The sequence below is a fragment of the Coregonus lavaretus genome, assembly GCF_964263955.1.
Source record: "Coregonus lavaretus genome assembly, chromosome: 38".
Taxonomy (NCBI): Eukaryota; Metazoa; Chordata; class Actinopteri; order Salmoniformes; family Salmonidae; genus Coregonus; species Coregonus lavaretus.
Genome location: NC_140025.1, coordinates 22,324,004 through 22,344,273, shown reverse-complemented (window position 1 = coordinate 22,344,273; position 20,270 = coordinate 22,324,004). Strand labels below are relative to the sequence as shown.

Genomic DNA, 20,270 nt, shown 5'->3' with positions numbered 1-20,270 from the left:
CCGGGATCTTAAGCACAACAAATTCGTAACATATTGTAGTAATTGAATTCATAACATATCACACAAGTTGCACACACACCCAAAACATTTTTTTTGCAGGACGTAACATTTCATACGAAATGGATGACATGGTACACAATTGGATAACATAGAATACAAAAAACAGGAACCCGTTTTGGCTCGTGAGCACCACTTTCAAAACTACTGTCTGAAATTATACAAAAGTTCTGGAGCATCACTTTAAGTATTAAGTATTTAAGTAAGTATTAACTATTATATGTACAAACATAGTGTCAGCGTTCCAGTGGGTTGAAGCATGGTGCTTGCAACACCAGGGTTGTGCCTTTGAATCCCGTAATGTACACACACTTAATGTAGGTGTCCCTTTCAATTGTATGTTACATGGATAGAAGCATCTGCTAAATGATCATGTTATCAATATTATTATCAAACATTACATCCAGAGACAAAAATAGTTAGTAATTGCTGTGACCAAAAGTTACCTATAGAGGGCACTGTAGTATCATACCAGTCAAAGGCACCTCACCCTTATAAAAGACTGAACAGTTCTACATTTTTTATCCATTCATAGTCCCCTAAATTAATATGTATCATTTTAAATGACTAAAGTTGGATATCATTTTAAATGACTAAAGTTGGATATTTTTCTGGTCTGGGTACCCCCCTAACCCCTATGATATTGAAGCGGTTACTCTTCAAGGTATGACTGGGTTAATATGCAGACCACAGTTGGGAAATAAGGGCAATTTACCCTGAAATTAAAGGTGCGATCTGTAGGTTTTCCACATGCAAACAACCCTTATTGTCTTAAACAATGATTTATTAATAAATTAATACATTCGTTTATTAGTTAGGTTTAGGCACATGTAAGTTCTTCAAATTTCGAGGATAGGTGTCCGTAGTTGAAATTATCATTGATGAGTGCCAGTGGGACATTTTACAGATTGCGCATTGATACTAAACCATGCTTTTCCTTTTACCCATCATGCCCTTGTGCTTTCAGCCAGACCCAGGGCCCTGTCGATGTTGGAGGAGGAGCAGTGGGGTATCCATCGCCATGGGACGTGGCTGAAGGACAGTTGAGGGAGGGCGTCCAGAGAATGAAATCCCAGTTTGACCAACTGGATCCAGACCAGACCTTCAAGGTGAGTCTGTTGACAGCTAGGGATTGGAGACAGGTGAAGGTTCATTATAGTTTCACTTTAGTCAAAGTATTGGCCTGGTATTGAACTGAAGAAAGAAAGAAAGAAAGAAAGAAAGAAAGAAAAAGAAAGAAAGAAAGAAAGAAAGAAAGAAAGAAAGAAAGAAAGAAAGAAAGAAAGAAAGAAAGAAAGAAAGAAGAAAGAAAGAAAGAAAGAAAGAAAGAAAGAAAGACAGAAAGAAAGAAAGAAAGAAAGAAAGAAAGAAAGAAAGAAAGAAAGAAAGAAAGAAAGAAAGAAAGAAAGAAAGAAAGAAAGAAAAAGAAAGAAAGAAAGAAAGAGAAAAAGAAAAAGAAAGAAAGAAAGAAAGAAAGAAAGAAAGAAAGAAAGAAAGAAAGAAAGAAAGAAAGAAAGAAAAGAAAAATACATTTCAAAGTATTCAAGGTATTTAAACTAGGTCTGTGTGTTAGCCGGGGCATTTGTCTAGGTGGGCCTGGAGGAGTTTCTGCAGGTGCTGAAGACCTTTGGCCTGAATCTAAAGAGGGAGCATGTGGGGCTTGTTTCTGGCCAGCTCAACAAGACAGGTGTGATCCATTACCCAGAGTTCCTCCGCATGTTTCAGGACCGCAGAGAGGAAGGGGTCACACACAGGATCCTATCCAACCTACACACAGTCAGAGGTCACAGCCACATAGTCACAATCCAATGGTCAAAACTGGTTGTATCCTTGATGTTTTTTTTGTGACATTGTTGTCTGGTTGTATATTGGTTGTACACTTGACGTCTTTTTAGCGACCACAGAATGTCTTTACCTGGTTGTAATCTGGTTATGTGACATCTCATTAACCAGAAAACCAGTTTACAACCTTCAATTATGTCATTATTAGGCTACACACTCACGCACTGACTGGATCAATGGAACTGGTTTGTTCTTGTTTGTGTGATTTGATTTTGTATTTCATCCTTGTGCCCTGAGGGGACAGATTGTATCTTTTACATATAGCTTAGAGTTCGAGTTACGAAGGCTTCTGGAAGTGCACCCCAGAGCTGTGACTCTAGAATTCTACAGTAACACGTGTCCAGAGTACTCCCGGTCACATCTAGCCTTCCTCTGCGCCACACTTATCCATTTATGCTTAAATGTTTAAAAGGCAGCAGAGGTTTACACTTTGCTTGCTAGTAGGGTATTCAGAGGCTAATTTATTACAACTTTTACAGATTAAGGACCCTAAATTGGATAAAGCGGGACAAGCAAACATTAGCACAGATTAACTAAGTTTAGTTTACAGTCCCTTTCCCAGGGATGAGTTACCACGGCGATAGCAGACAGAAGTCAGCCGTCCTATGTCGGAGGTTATCTTAACCCAGATTAAACGAAGTGTGTGTGTGTGTGTGCGTTTGCGGGTGTATGTGTGTGTTTGGGGGACTGCTTGACATAAGACTTGTGAACAGGACTTGATGGGTGGGTTTTACATGTCATTGTGTACTTTGGGATTTGGGATATTTACATTGAGCGTTGAAGCCTGTAAACTGGAGTTAGGGATCTATGGTGACAACACAAGTACACTGAACAAAAACATAAATGCAACATGCAACAATTTCAAAGATTTTACTGAGCTACAGTTCATATAAGCAAATCAGTCAATTGAAATAAATTAATTAGGCCCTAATCTATGGATTTCACATGACTTGGAATAGAGATATGCATCTGTTGGTCATTGATCGTTTTTTTTTTTAAAGGTAGGGGCGTGGATCAGAATACCAGTCAGTATCTGGTGTGACCACCATTTGCCTCATGCAGCGCGACACATCTCCTTTGCATAGAGTTGATCAAGCTGTTGATTGTGGCCTGTGGAATGTTGTCCCACTCCTCTTCAATGACTGTGCGAAGTTGCTGAATATTGGCGGGAACTGGAACACGCTGTCGTACACGTCGATCCAGAGCATCCCAAACATGCTCAATGTCTGGTGAGTATGCAGGCCATGGAAGAACTGGGACATTTTCAGCTTCCAGGAAATGTGTACAGATATCTGTGTACAATATCATGCTGAAACATGAGGTGATGGCGGCATATGAATGGCACGACAATGGGCCTCAGGATCTCATCACGGTATCTCTGTGCATTCAAATTGCCAATCGATAAAATGCAATTGTGTTTGTTGTCCCTAGTTTATTTACATTTGAGTCATTTAGCAGACGCTCTTATCCAGAGCGACTTATAGGAACAATTAGGGTTAAGTGCCTTGCTCAAGGGCACATTGACAGATTATTCACCTAGTAGGCTCGGGGATTAAAACCAGCAACATTTCGGTTACTGGCCCAACGGTTTTAACCGCTAGGCTACCTGCTTATGCCTGCCCATACTATAACCCCACTGCCACCATGGTGCACTCTGTTCACAATGTTGACATCAGCAAACCGCTCACCCATACGACGCCATACACACTGTCTGCCATCTGCCCAGTACAGTTGAAACCAGGATTCATCCGTGAAGAGCACACTTCTCCAGCGTGCCAGTGGCCATCGAAGGTGAGCATTTGCTCACTGAAGTCGGTTACGATGCCGAACTGCAGTCAGGCCAAGACCCTGGAGAGGACGACCGGCACGCAGATGAGTTTCCCTGAGACGGTTTCTGACAGTTTGTGCAGACATTTTTCGGTTGTGCAAACCCACAGTTTCATCGGCTGTCTGGGTGGCTGATCCCGCAGGTGGAGAAGCCGGATGTGGAGGTCCCGGGCTGGCGTGGTTACACGTGGTCTGCGGTTGTGAGGCCAGTTGGAGGTACTGCCAAATCCTCTGAAATGACATTGGAGGCAGTTTATGGTAGAGAAATAAATATTAAATTATCTGGCAACAGCTCTGGTGGACATTCCTGCAGTCAGCATGCCAATTGCATGCTCCCTCAAAACTTGAGACATCTGTGGCATTGTGTTGTGTGACAAAACTGCACATTTTAGTGGCCTTTTATTTTGGCCAGCACAAGGTGCACCTGTGTAATGATAATGCTGTTTAATCAGCTTCTTGATATGCCACACCTGTCAAGTGGATGGATTATCTTGGGAAAGGAGAAATGCTCACTAACAGGGGTGTAAACAAATTTGTGCACAACATTTGAGAGATACGCTTTTTGTGCATATAGAACATTTCTGGGATCTTTTATTTCTGTTCATGAAACATGGGACCAACACTTTACATGTTGCGTTTATATTTTTGTTCAGAACAGTTTGTCATCGTGTTTCATTTGCAAATAAACCCTGCAGGTGTGCCTTTATGCCATTGCTGCATTTGAGTACAGTCGTCAGGCTACTGAACAGTGGGAACTAGTGACAACACATACAGAACAACGCTGTACAGTGCATTCGGAAAGTATTCACACCCTTTGACTTTTTCCACATTTTGTTACGTTACAGCCTTATTCTAAAATTGATTAAATATATTTTTTTTTGACATTTTTGTAAATTATGACATTTACATAAATATTCAGACCCTTTACTCAGTACTTTGTTGAGGCACCTTTGGCAGCGATTACAGCCTTGAGTCTTCTTGGGTATGACGCTACAAGCTTGGCACACGTGTATTTGGGGAGTTTCTCCCATTCTTCTCAGCAGATCATCTCAAGCTCTGTCAGGTTGATGGGGAGGGTCACTGCACAGTTATTTTCAGGTCTCTCCAGAGATGTTCGATCTTGTCTAAGTCCTGGCTCTGGCTGGGCCACTCAAGGACATTCAGAGACTTGTCCCGAAACCACACATGCGTTGTCTTGGCTATGTGCTTAGGGTCGTTGTCCTGTTGGAAGGTGAACCTTCGCCCCAGTCTGAGGTCCTGAGCATTCTGGAGCAGGTTGTCATCAAGGATCTCCCTGTACTTTGCTCCATTAATCTTTCCCTTGATCCTGACTAGTCTCTCAGTCCCTGCCGCTTAAAAACATCTCCACAGCATGATGCTGCCACCACCATGTTTCACCGTAGGGATGGTGCCAGGTATCCTTCAGACCAAAGAGTTCAATCTTGGTTTCATCAGACCAGAGAATCTTATTTCTCATGGTCTGAGAGTCCTTTAGGTGCCTTTTGGCAAACTCCAAGCAGGCTGTCATGAACCTATTACTGAGGAGTGGCTTCCGTCTGGCCACTCTACCATAAAGGCCTGATTGGTGGAGTGCTGCAGAGATGGTTGTCCTTCTGGAAGGTTCTCCCATCTCCACAGAGGAACTCTGGAGCTCTGTCAGAGTGACCATCGGGTTCTTGGTAACCTCCCTGACCAAAGTCCGCTCTATGGACAATTCCTTTGACCTCATGACTTGGTTTTTGCTCTGACATGCACTTTCAACTGTGGGACCTTATATAGACAGGTGTGTGCCTTTCCAAATCATGTCCAATCAATTGAATTTACCACAGGTGGACTCCAATCAAGTTGTAGATACATCTCAAGTATGATCAATGTAAACAGGATGCACCTCAGCTCAATTTCGAGTCTCAAATTGAAGGGTCTGAATACTTATGTAAATAAGGTATTTCTGTATTTAATTTTTAGTAAATTTGCTAACATTTCTTAAAACCTGTTTTCGCTTTGTCATTAAGGAGTATTGTGTGTAGACTGATTAGGAACATGTTTTAGAATAAGGCTGTAACGTAACAAAATGTGGAAAAAGGGAAAGGGTCTGAATACCTTCCGAATGCACTGTATATGACGAGATATATTGAAGTTACATGTGTTATGACGTGTTGTATGTCATGAGTATGTGTCAAATTATGTTGTGTTTGTCTTAGTCCTGTAACTAGTGTGCCCACTTTATTGTGTTGAATATTGCATCGTGTATCGCATCATATCGGATATCATATTGTATATCCCAGATTATAAACTGGGCAGTTTGTGTCCTGGTTGCTGATTTGCCGAAACAGCATTTTCTTCAGCTGTGTGTATATCAGACAATATACCACGGTTATGATGCTAAAGTACTTGTATACTGTTCTTTTTATGTCAGTAACCAGTTTACAATAGCAATAAGGCACCTTGGGGGTTTGTGGTATATGGCAAATATATGACAGCTAAGTGCGTATCCAGGCACTCCTCTTCGTGCCTAAAAACAGCCCTTAGCCGTGATATATTGGCCAACATACCACACCCTCTAGGGCAGGGGTGTCAAACGTACGGCCCGCGGGCCGGATCAGGCCCGCAAACGGGTTTAATCCGGCCCGCGAGATGATTTTGAAAAAGAAAAAAAATATATATATATATATATATATTTTTTTTTTAAGTATAAAAATACGCTGCAATTTTTCAATAAAATAAACTGCTGTTCCAATTGCGTCCACTGGATGGCGCAATAGCAATTGTGTTAAGCAAGCAAACTGTTTATACCGGGGCAGAGCAAGTAGGTCAAGCACGTGCAGCCAATGAGCTACTTTGTTTTGCCCGCGATATTTATTACGGCTTCTACTTTTAACACTATGTGCTTTGGCACCCTCATTGCCCCAATATGTCTCTGTCAAAAAAGAGAAAAGTGGACGCAGAGTGCAGAGTGTTCCAAGAAAAATGGTCATCCTATTTAATCACGGAATTGAATGGGAAAGCTGTATGTTTGGTGTGTTCAGAGCATGTTGCAGTGCTGAAAGAATATAACCTTCGTCGCCACTATGTGAGTCTTCATGCCGACAAATATGACAACTTTCAAGGACAGCGGAGATGAGAGAAGGTGAATGAACTGTTGGCGGGTCTGAAGAAACAGCAGTCTGTGTTTACTCACAGCCGAGACATCAGTGACGCTGCAGTGAAAGCTAGCTACCTCATTGCTAATGAAATCGCAGTGGCTTCAAAACCATTTAGTGAGGGTGAATTTGTAAAAACATGCATGATGAAGGCAGCGGAGATTGTGTGCCCTGAAAAGCGGCAGGCTTTTGCAAATATCAGCCTGACAAGAAACACAGTTGCAGACAGGATTTCCGATCTTTCAGTGGATTTGGACAGCCAGTTGAAGCAAAAAGTAAAGTCATTTATTGCGTTTTCGGTTGCAATTGATGAAAGCACGGACATTACAGATGTTGCACAACTGGCCATTTTTTCATCCGCGGAGTTGATGACACATTGACCGTCACCGAGGAGTTCGTGGAGTTGGTGCCGATGACAGATACAACGACAGCAGCTGATATTTTTACCGCACTCGTCGGCGCGCTGGACAGGGTCGGAGTGGACTGGTCCCGCGCTGTCAGCCTGGCTACAGATGGTGCGCCCTCAATGATCGGGAAAAAAGCAGGCGTTGTGACAAAGTTCAGAGAGAAAGTGCAATCTGCAAATGGAGGACGTGATTTTTTGACTTTTCACTGTATTTTGCACCAGGAGGCTTTGTGTTGCAAGTCATTAAAGATGGATAACGTCATGAAGGTGGTCATCCAAACTGTTAATTTCATCCGATCCAGAAGCCTGAATCACCGTCAGTTTGACAGCCTTCTCAGAGAGAAAGACCACATCTATGGCCTGCCATACCACACTGAGGTAAGATGGTTAAGCCGAGGTGCTGTGCTGAGGCGTTTCTTTGATTTACGAGAAGAAATTGAACAGTTCATGGAAGAAAAGGGCAAACCAGTGTTAGAATTTCATTCCGCAGAATGGATGCCGGACCTTGCATTTATGGTGGATGTTACAGAGCACCTGAATAACTTGAACAAACAGCTGCAAGGGCGCAACAAAGTTGTCACGCAGTATTATGACAGCATACGTTCTTTCAAGTTGAAGCTGTCATTGTGGGAGACGCAACTTGCCGGTGGTGATGCAGCTCACTTCCCCTGTCTGAAAAATGTGTGCGCGACCCAACATGTGGCAGACATGAAGCGGTTCAAAGATAAAATAACTGGACTGTTACGGGAGTTTGAGCAACGCTTTCAGATTTATGTTTATATGTTTTTATGTTGATGTGCTATTGTTTTTAATAGATTTTATTTTATTTGTATATTTAACCTATTCTTGACTCTGTGGTTCTTGCACTTGTTTGGGGAACAGGATTTCATTATTTTTATCTACATTTCTGCCTGAGAAATGACACCCTGATATAGTTCTGTGATCTGTGATATACTTCTTTGAATCACTGAGGCATTGTGTGTTTGTGTGTTCTTTGTCCTCAGAACTTTCAAATAACTTGAGGTGTTTTATGATTAATAGTGATGTTGTGCTTTTGGACACTGTCCTCAGGCTCCAGCTTTATGTTTATATGTTTTTATGTTGATGTGCTATTGTTTTTAATTGATTTTATTTTATTTGTATATTTAACCTATTCTTGACTCTGTGGTTCTTGCACTTGTTTGGGGAACAGGATTTCATTATTTTTATCTACATTTCTGCCTGAGAAATGACACCCTGATATAGTTCTGTGATCTGTGAAACAGTTCTGTTAATCACTGAGGCATTGTGTGTTTGTGTGTTCTTTTTCTTTAGAATTTTCAAATAAACTTGACGTGTTTTATGATTAATAGTGATGTTGTGCTTGTACTATTTTGGACACACTGTCCTCAGGCTCCAGCTTTATGTTGTATGTTGATCGTATTAAAACAAAGAAAATAATCTGAAGTTGTTGTTTTTAAGTTATATATACCATGATTTTACCGGTCCGGCCCACTTGGGAATAGATTTTCCTCCATGTGGCCCCTGAGCTAAAATGAGTTTGACACCCCTGCTCTAGGGCCTTACTGCTTAAGTATATTGCATTGTATCGTATATCGTATCGTATATTGTACCGTGTAGGCCCCGTGTAGCTCAGTTGGTAGACCATGGCGCTTGCAACGCCAAGGTAGTGGGTTCATTTCCCACGGGGGGCCAGTATGAAAAACATATGCACTCACTAACTGTAAGTCACTCTGGATAAGAGCGTCTGCTAAATGACTAAAATGTAAATGTAAAATGTAACCCTGATACAGATGGTAATATTGAGGGAATGGCCGTGTCCGAAATCTGTCTTGCCTACTCCTTACTAAAACGACATACTGTGTACTAATCGTACTACATACTATTTAGAACGTACTGTTTAGTAAATACTAATTCAGTAAGCGACATATACCAACTGGGAATACGTCATCTTATGCGTAATTGATTTCAGCCATTCGTTCATTTTGGTACAGTGCGTTACCTTCTTTGATTATCAGCTGTTGTCAAACACAAAGCATACCGTTACCACATTTTTGAAATGTCATATACTATAAAACGTTCTATTTTTGCAGAACCAAAATGCCTACTATTTAGAATGCAAGAACGGGTATTCGGACATGGCCAATGTCTTCTTCTTACCACAGGTTTCATCATATCCAGGGGAGCATCAGCCACGCGTCCACAGTCAACATGGTGGAGGCTAAACTGGCTCGACTCTTCCAGTCAGAGTACCTCGATCTGTTAGAAACGTTTCAGTAAGTATAGAGTCACATGGTGACTCAACAAATAGCAAATATGAGCATATTGTAACAGCTAGATACACTACATGACTGAAAGTATGTGGACATCTGCTCGTCGTACATCTTATTCCAAAATAATGGACATTAATATGGAGTTGGTCCCCCCTTCTTATAACAGCCTCCACTCTTCTGGGAAGGCTTTCCACTAGATGTTGGAACTTTGCCACTGTGAAATGCTTCCATTCAGCCACAAGAGCATTAGTGAGGTCGGGCACTGATGTTGGGCGATTAGGCCTGGCTCGCAGTCGGTGTTCGAATTCATCCCAAAGGTGTTCGATGGGCTTGAGGTCAGGGCTCAATCAGTCAAGCCAGTCAAGTTCTTCCACACCGATTTCGACAAACCATTTCTGTATGGACCTCGCTTTGTGCACGGGGCCATTATCATGCTGAAACAGGAAAAGGCCTTCCCCAAACTGTTGACACAAAGTTGGAAGCACAGAATCGTCTAGAACGTCATTGTATGCTGTAGCGTTAAGATTTCCCTTCACTGGAACTAAGGGGCCTAGTCCGACCCATGAAAAACAGCCCCAGACCATTATTCCTCCTCCACCAAACTTTACAATTGGCACTATACATTGGGGCAATGCACACCTGTTAATTGAAATGCATTCCAGGTGACTACCTCATGAAGCTGGTTGAGAGAATGCCAAGTGTGTGCAAAGCTGTCATCAAGGCAAAGGGTGGCTATTTGAAGAATCAGAAATATAAAATATATTTTGATTTGTTTAACACTTTTTGGGTTACTACATGATTCCATATGTGTTATTTCATAGTTTTGACTTCTTCACTATTATTCTACAATGTAAAAAAATAAAAAAATAAAGAAAAACCCTTGAATGAGTAGGTGTGTCCAAACTTTTGACTGGTACTGTATATTTCACTGTGTAAATTGGGTATAGGCTGTTCACTGCAGTATTAGGCCTAATATTTAACTAATTAATGAGTTGCATAGGCTTCTATCTTAGGCTACACATATCTAGTCTGTCTTCACGGTTCTCTTTGCAATTACGCACCCTGCCTGTCCACTGCCTCTCAGCTACAGCTATTCCTCTTATCTTTTGGAGTCCTAGGAAAAGCTAGATTACAATAGCTTGTTGTACACTTAATTTTATTTACTACTACTAGCCTATTGAGGAGAGATTCCAGCTTGCTCTTGCTTGCTAAATGTACACCATATGAGTAGCCTGCTAATGTACCTTTCTGGACCTTGTAAACTGGCGAGAATAGACCCATAACTGATCTAAATGGTTGTAAAATCAGGCCTAGGCTGTATGCAGTTATTTCGGCATGAAGCATTCAAAACAGGACGTTTGAGCGGATATTCAAATTAGCCTACATCACTACAGTTTACAGTCCTAGACAACAATTGTGTACTCACTTGATAACAATACATTCCTCATTGCATTGTGTTGTTGTAGCCTAGGTAGAATAGTTGTCTTGTCTAAAAACGTATGCCTAAACAATAGTGGAGCTTTGCATATCCGGGACTCCAGAGCACAGCCTGGAAGAACGCACAATCTGCCATTTAATAATTTGTAAAAAATTAAATAAAAAAAGTACACTTTGACGGATCAATATTTATAGCCCTAATATTTATCTAATGAATGGCCTAATATGTAGCTAATATTTAGCTTCTTACTTCGGCTACACATCTTTAGCCTCTCTCTTCCAGCTGTTCCCGTGCACACTATAGGCTACGCAAGTCTCTCCGCTATTCCTCTTCACGTGAAATCCCAGGAAAAGCTATAGGCTACAAAAGCAATAGGACAAATATGTTTAGCCTTTTTTATACTAGGCCTACTTGCCTTTTCGTGGCTCTTGCTAATTGCTGAATGTAAAATAGGCATAGGCCAAACGAACTGTCGGGGAAAGTTAAGGAGCGTTGGTGTGATCACTTTGGGAAGTGATGATAACATTGTTGCACTAATTCTCTGCACATGGTTGCACCGGACAGACAGAGAGAAGAGCACAGTGAAAAATAAGATCCAAACGAATTGACAATCATTAGAAAAATTGAAATCATGATGACATGATGTAAAAGATGCGCAGGCTAAACAGCATTTGTTGTTGAATTTCTACATTTAATGAGTTTCTAATCATTTTTCATTACATATACATTGGATAATTATTTGCAGTTGTCACTATGACAATGAACACACCCTGAAGCGCTGAATGGTCTGTGTTACCACCTTATTAATAGGCCTACAGCATGCAGTAGGATGCGTTGATCAGTTGATTGACGTGTATTGCAGAACGATTAACGATAAAGGTCCGCTGGTGTGGATGCTCGCCAACGTTTATAGTTATGGATAATTTATCGTTATAGTTATCGTTATAGTTATCATCCTTGGTGTGGATGGTTCTTTAGGCTATACTTTTTAAACTTTAAGCATTTAAAGGCATTGGTTTTACTGGAAGATATCTAAAAGATATAGGCCTAACTATCTCACTATGTAAACTTCTTCCACTGCCATTAATAATGATACTTACAGCCAGATGAGCAAGCACACAAAGTTTCTACTGAAACTTCAATTTCTAGTTCAATTTGTTTAATTTGATTACAGTACACCTATGTAATTATATCTGAACAATACATTTATTTTTTGCATAAATGGGATAGAAATAATGGAAATGTGAAAACAGTGTAATGTACTGTAATTTACAGTACTGTAGCATATTACATTCAAATGGCAATTTTGAAACATGCATCTTGCATTTTTTTGCTATTGGATCAATGGTTGTGTGGTGAAAGATGTCTCCAAACAAAAAGTAATGCACAATAAGGTTTTGAACATAAAACTTGCTGCGTTACAAGTGTTACAAAAGTTTGGAGTTTTGTAAAGAGTTTTGAAAATTCACCACATGCTTGTGAAAAAATCACCAAAGCGACACCTCATGTAGACTAGATGAAGGTGTCTTCATCTATATAGCCCTCAACCATAAGGCCCGAAATCCAGATGTGCTGTTTTGAAAATGCCAAATGAATCTGTGCTAAGTTAATTTGCATCTATGTGTATTTCTCTGGTTGACTAGTTTGAGGTGTACTGCGTGTGTGTATATGTGTGTGTGTGTCTGCCTGCGTCTGCGTGTATGAGCATATATTTGTGTGTGACACCGTTGTGCACCATTAATCCTCTGATTGAGAGAGGATGTGTCCATCTCGATGTGATGGCCAGAGAGAGAGGTGATTTACCCTTGACCCGGCTGTGTGGGGCGAGGAGGGGGCCCTGTCAGAGGGCTAATGACCAGCGGCTGCTCAGGGGCATTGTGGGCCATGGCTAAGTGACTGGGCCGGATGACCACCCTCTGTTCTGACCCGATGCCTCTCTTTGGTCCCCCCTCATGCCCTTTCCTTGTACCCTTAACCCCTCTGGACACACACACCCTCTCTAGATTCGGCCTGGAGGTTGCAGACCCTGAGTTTGAACAGCTGCTGGACAGGCTGCCCCTGGACAAGGATGGAAATGTCCAGCCGATTTCGACACAAGGTAATCCCCCCCCGACTCACCCTCACCCCTTCTCTCCTTGACCACTACACCATCCCTCCACTGACCCCCCCCCCCCCCCCCCTCACTCTTTCACTCTCTCTTTTACTTTCTTGTTCTCTCTCTTCAGTGAAACCTCTCCACTCTGCTCCCTGAATGCAGCTTTAAAATGTATTCCGTCTTCACCCACCTATTTTTATTTGTTGTTAATTAGCTCTGTCTCCATTTTCGCCACATGTTGTAAACCTCCCCTAAACCAGCGATTCTCAACTGGTGGACCCACAGTTTGGTTGCGGGAGGTTTTGAATGGGTTGAGATTGTCTGAGTAAAAATAGTAAAAATACTACAGTGTGAACTTAAACGACTAGGTAGAAAATGTGTAGAAATTATAAAGAACCTCTATTTTAAAATAATTTAACCTCTGAACTATTTTAGTAATATAGAGTTATTAGCAGCACTATTTCGCAGATTTGGGTGATTTTGTGATCTCAAACCAGTGAGCTTAGCATTTTTCATCAAGAATATGGGCAAAATTGAATTATTGACAATGAAAAAGGTGGGACTGTTGTTCCCTTGTCATATAATTTGTACATTTACTATCAATATAGCACACAAAAAATAACGCTGCGAATATTGGATTGTGACTGAGACATCCTGGTTCAATTTGGGTCCCGAGGCAAAACCAGTTGAGAACTACTGCCCTAAACCACTCTTATATACAAATTGGGAAGTAAATGGTTAAGGCTCTACAATTAACTAACTAAGATCCTCTTTTAGTTATTGGTTAAATAGAGTCTTGCACACTCATTTAGAAATCCTAAGTCGTGAATCAATCCTAGGAGAATCCTAGGAGATCATAAAGTAATGTAAAATAAAGTACAATAGTAGCCAGTAAAGTTTTATGGAGAGGTTTATGACCCAATACTCTTAATTCATATTTCTATGTAATCAGCCTCCATAACCTTTCGCACCTCAAAATAAACAAATATTACTATTCTTGAAATATTTTTCCAGAATTTTGATGGTGGTCTGCTTGGTTCTTTTTTTTTTGTGGATAATGGAATATGAAACTTTTTTGTATTTTATATCCCAGTGAAACATTTTCATTCAAAGGATAATCATTTAGAATAAAAAAAAATATATGTTTAAATTCATTTTGTACAAATTATGTTTAAAAAAGTTTTCAGGAAACTTGGAAAAAAACATTGGAGTCATATGTATTCCCACCGCTGTAGCTTATTGCTTTTGTTTGCATCCTGGAACATTGCTGACATTGACAACTTGTTAAAGTACTATACTTTCAGAATACTATTCCACTCTCAATAATTTTTTGGGATTTTCAGAATTTTTTATATTCCTTTTAGACTGCAGAAGGGCAGTCAAAACATGTATTTTATTTCACCAAGTAATGTCTTGAATGTAGATTAGGATTCATAGTATTTGTAGCATTTTTATATAGCCCTGTGCTTTAGGCTTTAATAATCACAAACTACTTGGTAATGTGTTTTCCTGAAAAAATAACATGATTTATGAAAAATTGTATGTGCGGTATAATAATCGTTATCTGTTTTTATGACAAGAAGTCATTAAGATCCGTTTTCTATTCTATATGATCATATTTCACAGGGTTGGGAAGTTGTCAGACCTTTGTACAGATGTAGGATCTTAATTTGACCTATATCGTCAAAGAAACATAATCCTGCAGCAACAGGATTTGAACGTTTAGTCCATAATGTTCCTTGATTGGTGTCTAGGCTATTAGCTGGCCAAAATATTCTTCATGAAAAGTGCAACACTGTTTATATAGCTATGTGTTAGTGTGGGTTTTCAGTGAATTTATTTAAATCACGAAGCTCATCTGCATTTCCTGTGGTGCAACAAAGGAGCAAAAAAGTGATCAAATTAAGATCCCACATCTATAGTTATCAATTGAATTCATAACAATTTTACCATAGATTAAATCCTGATATTACACAAATAGTTAAGTATGTTTTTATTTTCAAATATATCATTTTTCATCATTTATTCACTTATTCTCAAGTTGTTCCTACTCACTTGACACAAAGTTGGGATTGAAGATATATAGGTCAACAAGGTTAAACATGATGGGCGAGTGAGAGGACAGCGTCTTATGCACGTGAACCCCCAAGTTGCCTCGCACCACCCAATGAATGGCCAACAAAAACCATCCCAGTGTAAACGTTTCTTAAAATGAACAGGGTAATGAATTTTAAACTGCTATAGTAACTGCTCCCAGACATGTGGTTTTAGTGTGTGAGCGTGGGTGGGTGTGTGTGGTTCGGATTTGTGGATGTATCTGTGTGTGTGTGTGTATGAATGTGGGGATGTGAATGTATGGGTGGGGGGTTGGGAGTGTGTGTGTGTGTGTGTGTGTGTGTGTGTGCGTACGTACGTGCGTGCGTGCATGCATGCACATGTGTGTGTGTAGGGGATAAAGACCTAGAAAACCAGCCTGGCTTAGTTGACAGGTGACAAGGGTTATTTTGAATGGGGATTTTGTAATACCAACAGTGTGGAAAGGCCTGGGTACCATGGAAGCCCTGAAAAGAGAGAAAGAAAACTTTTATGCTAGCAAAGGAGGAGAGAAAGGCCATCCGAGACTCCGGGGGATTTAGGATCTCCCTAATCAAACTGCTCCACTGTCTAGTGCGCTCATTTTTATTCAAACCGGAGAAAAAGCTAAATCATTTCAATCGGATTGATCCCCTGTGTCAGTGCCTGTGTGGTATTTTCACTCCCTTTTTTTCCTGTTTGTCCTCAACTTTGACATATCAGTCAGGCAGGGCCCTGGGCTGTCCATACAGAGGCCTGCTCCAGAGGCAGCTGAATGTTTGAAACGTTGGATTTAAATGGTTTTGGAATTAACGTCAGTTAATTACCATACCCAAAACTTGGTTTGCGACACAAAACACAGTGACAATAACAAACTTAACTTATGTTCAGACAACTACTCCAAACAACTGTAAATGCCTGGAATATGCAATGAATATACATTATAGAATTAAAGGCACAATCTGCATGTTCTCATTCCCCTATGGTATCGAGTACAAACCCAATCAATCTCAAACAACAACTGAGACAACAACAACAATGTAGTTCAATATATGCCAGCCAATGAGTGTGCCTGTTGTATTTCTTCTCTGGTATTATGGGCATATACACTCGCAAAGACCATCCTTTTCAGTCCTGAGTGACATGTTTTGGATGGAAAGTAGACAGCATATCAACCAGCATGAGACAAGATTCCCCTAGGTGCAGATCAAGGATCTGCCTCCCTCCCCCAATCCTAACCTTAACCGATAGTGTTGTGAATTCAAAACTCACCTAAGGACAACTTTACCCTATCCCCAAAAATGTACAACAACATCAGACAGAAAAAGAGGCAACTCTGACTCACCAATAAAATATGATCATAATTGTATTATTATTTAAAGGTTGATTTATGGATTGATTGATTTTATTTGACAGTTTAAAAAAAGACATACACACAATACATACATTTTTAAAACATGGAATAACACAATCAAGTCAATGACTTATTTCCATTGTGGTCCCTTAAATTGCATGGTGAAACACAGTAATAGATACAGGAATTGATTCATTTTAGATACAGACATGAAAATGGCTTCAGCCATCAGCCAGCTTTTGACATTCTTAAAAAAAAAATCTGGTATAGCTTTAAGTTGTTGTGGTAGTTTGTTCCACTCAACAGCAACACTATATAGAAAGGTGTTCTTACCGGATATCTCTTACATTTGAAACAGTCAATATCAGAGTCTCTGGCTCTGGTATTGTACTGGTGAACATCTCTAATAAAAGTAAAGTCATTGGATAAGTAGGCTACCTGGGAGCTGAGTCGGTAATAATTATGTGGACCAGACCAAGTTGAATTAATACAACCCTTTTCTCTACAGATATCCAGCCTAGCAGATTCAATTGCTCAACCTCCAGATTAGTACATAGGGGGAGTTTAAAGGTAGCAAAATGACGTTGCCACAAGCAGCACTGGCGATATTGAGATGAGCGAGATGCAACACTTCACTCTCACACAGTCACTGCGCATTGCACAGGTTCACTTCACGCTGTGTACAGCGTGGTAGCCACAGGACCAAAACAGTGGAAGAGTTGAGCCTCGCGCTTCAACGCTCTTAGTTTTTGCGGAAATGGACCCTACTTTCTTACTTTATATCTACGTCATATCGCTGAGTCTACCTTTAAGTACAACTCTCACAAGCCTGATTTGGCTGGTCTGTAGTTTATTCTTTAGATGTTCGGGGATGCTGGTGAACAATGACGTGCACGCATAGTCAAAGTGACACTGAACTAGCGCACCTGCCAGAGTCTTTAGGGTGTCGCCATCAAGATATTTTGAAAGCATGATTAAAAGCATGATTTTGGCATGGATTTGGCATGAAGCATTAATTTGGCCTGCAAGGTAAAACTTTGGGTAACACTTTTTGCAGTTAGAGGTCTGCCGTATCTGTCGTATTTACTGAAAAGTTCACGCTTTAGAATTGGCTTCCACTTAGATCAGTTTCAACAGTGATTGGGTTAATGAGAGGCCGTAAGTGTGTGTGAAGGAGTAATTGGGATTTAAAGGACTCAAAAGTTTTGGAGGGGTTAAACACCCCTGCTGTGACATAGGCCCGTTGAACGGAGGGAGGCATTTACTCAGGCAAACAGAGGCTACTCTCTCACTCCTGGAGTCCCCCCAAAAAGATGCAGCCGGAAAAAAAATATTTCAGAGGAGGAGAAAGGCATTCTCATCCCTTATCCTCTGTCTCTGAGGTGGTGGCCATTACTGCTTAAACAGGCTCCGATTAAATCATCCACTGTTTGTGTGGCCTTCCTGGTAAGGAGGAGAGGAGGGGAGATAGAGGGAACGGGAAAACATTCGGCTCCAGCTCAGATCTGTGTGTGGGAACCACAGGAGGAGAAATCCACGCCAAGACACTTTGTTTTTCTCCCCCCTCCTCCCTTCCTCCCCCATCCCTTTTTCTCTGTGTCCATTTTGGGGGTTTTCATTTTTTATTCATAGGATGATAGGGGTGGAGGGAAGGGTGTTGTCGAGAGCAAGGGGGCAGAGGTGTGTGTGTGTGTGTAGGAGCGAGCGAGCTCGTGTTTGCATGTACATATACGCATGTGTGTGTGTGCATGCACACATGTATTGATGGTTAGGGTAATAGCAGTAAAACTTGGTTTTAGGCCTCGGACCAGGGCCTATGGTAACAATAACAATGGCCACAGTGTTGTTGAGGGAGTTGCGTCCAGGACTTTCGGACATTCTTCCCATGTCAGTATAATCACTACTGGGAGGTAGCTCCATTAAGGATTACCATCTCATTAATAGTATCCATGACTTTTGTTCAAAGGCTACTTGTTGTAATGTTGCCTTGTGGATGACGCCTAATCCTCTGAGCCTGCAGCTGTAGGCAAGGAGAGGGGTAGATCCCATCACTCTCTCTCTCTCTTCTCTCTCTCTCTCTCTCTCTCTCTCTCTCTCTCTCTCTCTCTCTCTCTCTCTCTCTCTCTCTCTCTCTCTCTCTCTCTCTCCCTCTCTCGCTCTCTCTCTCACACACACACACACACACACACACACACACACACACACACACACACACACACACACACACACACACTGGGCATCTCCCAGTACGGCCCGGACGGCCCGGATCAGGCCCCCTGAAAGACAGATACAAACAACAGTCAAATACAAAGTTCCCCCCTTCTTGGAGAAAAAGAAACATCCATTCTGAACTTCCACCCACCCTGATCCCCTCCATAAAGCCAAAGCCTAGCCCCCCCCCCCCCCCCCCCCCGTTACTCTCCTCCACCCCCCAGTCCCCTGTCCCAGCGCTCCTGGCTCTCGTCCTCTCATTCAGGCCTCCCTTCTCCGACATGCACGGCCCTCCTCTCAGATGGTGGGCCAGATTAGGAGTCGAACAATACAGTTTTCAATGTAAAATGTGCATCTAGTTAGGCTCTTTTTTATCCCTCCATCTCTCCTCTTTTACCCTGGGATAGGATAGAGAAAGGGAATAACAGGACTATTCACCAAGTTATCTCTGGGTGTCTTGTCTTGGCAAACGATGGAGAATTGTCTTTATCTGTCTGTTTCTTTCCCTCTATCTCTCTCTCCCTCTTTCTCTCTCTCTCTGTTTATCAGTTCAATGTTATTTACCACAGTGCAGAGGGAGCAGCACGAATTTCAGTATCTCAGTTTTGACCTGTTTTCATGTAATTTCTTTCAACTTTGTATACTTACATGTATCTGTATATATACTAGTACATACAGTATATGGAGACAGGATTCCTTGTAGCACTCAGAATGCAGCCTTTTTACTAGCAGTAAAAAGCAGCTTCCTACATCTTCTATCTTCAATTTTTCAAAAAGTGAAAATATAATATTTTTCACTTCGAAGATTGTTGGACTCGGTTTTGCTCCAATAGAAGGCCATGCAATTTATTTACTTAAATTAGTGAGTATTTCTTTGTCCTTCTTTCTTATATGATTATATAGATTTCCTGTGTAAATTGAAATACAAATAGATTGCCATCAAAGTGAGTTGCCATACAGTATTGTATATACATATTTTTTTTGAGTTTGCATGTTTTTTAACATGTTTTTATTGGTCGTACTTGTGGTATCATTGTTGGCTGGGCTCTCTGAGTGTTTCAATTGTGTGTTGTAGCCATAATGTGTTTTTTCCCTGCTCCTTGTTGTTACAGGAGGGGATCGCAGTTCCGAAGCGACCCACTAGGTGTCATCCTCTGACAACCTTAGGCACCTCCCTACTCGACTTACAGATTGCTGCATTCAGTTTTTTTTTTATGGGGGGTGGGGGGGGGGTTACTTTTCTACTATTCCAGGTATCCCTTAAAGAGGTAGGGTGTCAAGTGTCTCCGGAAGGTGGTCAGTGACTCCGCTGTCCTGGCGTCGTGGGGGAATCATCATCCTATTGGTGTCACCTTTGTCTACCTGTTCACTTGTGTATTTATGCCCTCACTTCCCTGTGTTCCCTTGTTCAGTTTTCTCTGCTAGTTGCTCTATGCTCAGCAATACTAATCAGTGTCTGATCGGAGAAGTATGTACAGGTACTCGAGAACTGTTCTCCCTGTTTCTTTATTATTTCAGTCATAGTTGCAATTTTGTATTTTGGCTGTCAGCCTG

General features: G+C 41.2%; 1 protein-coding gene across 1 annotated transcript in view; it reads left to right on the top strand.

Moving 5' to 3' along the window:
- Positions 1-20,270, top strand: part of LOC311112512 (uncharacterized protein) — a gene marked incomplete at both ends in the record, with an annotated part of 47,384 nt that overhangs the window by 12,745 nt on the left and 14,369 nt on the right. The window contains 6 exon segments of the mRNA XM_084155644.1: positions 1,025-1,096; positions 1,099-1,166; positions 1,648-1,833; positions 9,436-9,549; positions 9,552-9,599; positions 12,970-13,081. Coding sequence (XP_084011770.1) covers positions 1,025-1,096; positions 1,099-1,166; positions 1,648-1,833; positions 9,436-9,549; positions 9,552-9,599; positions 12,970-13,081 — 600 coding nt within the window.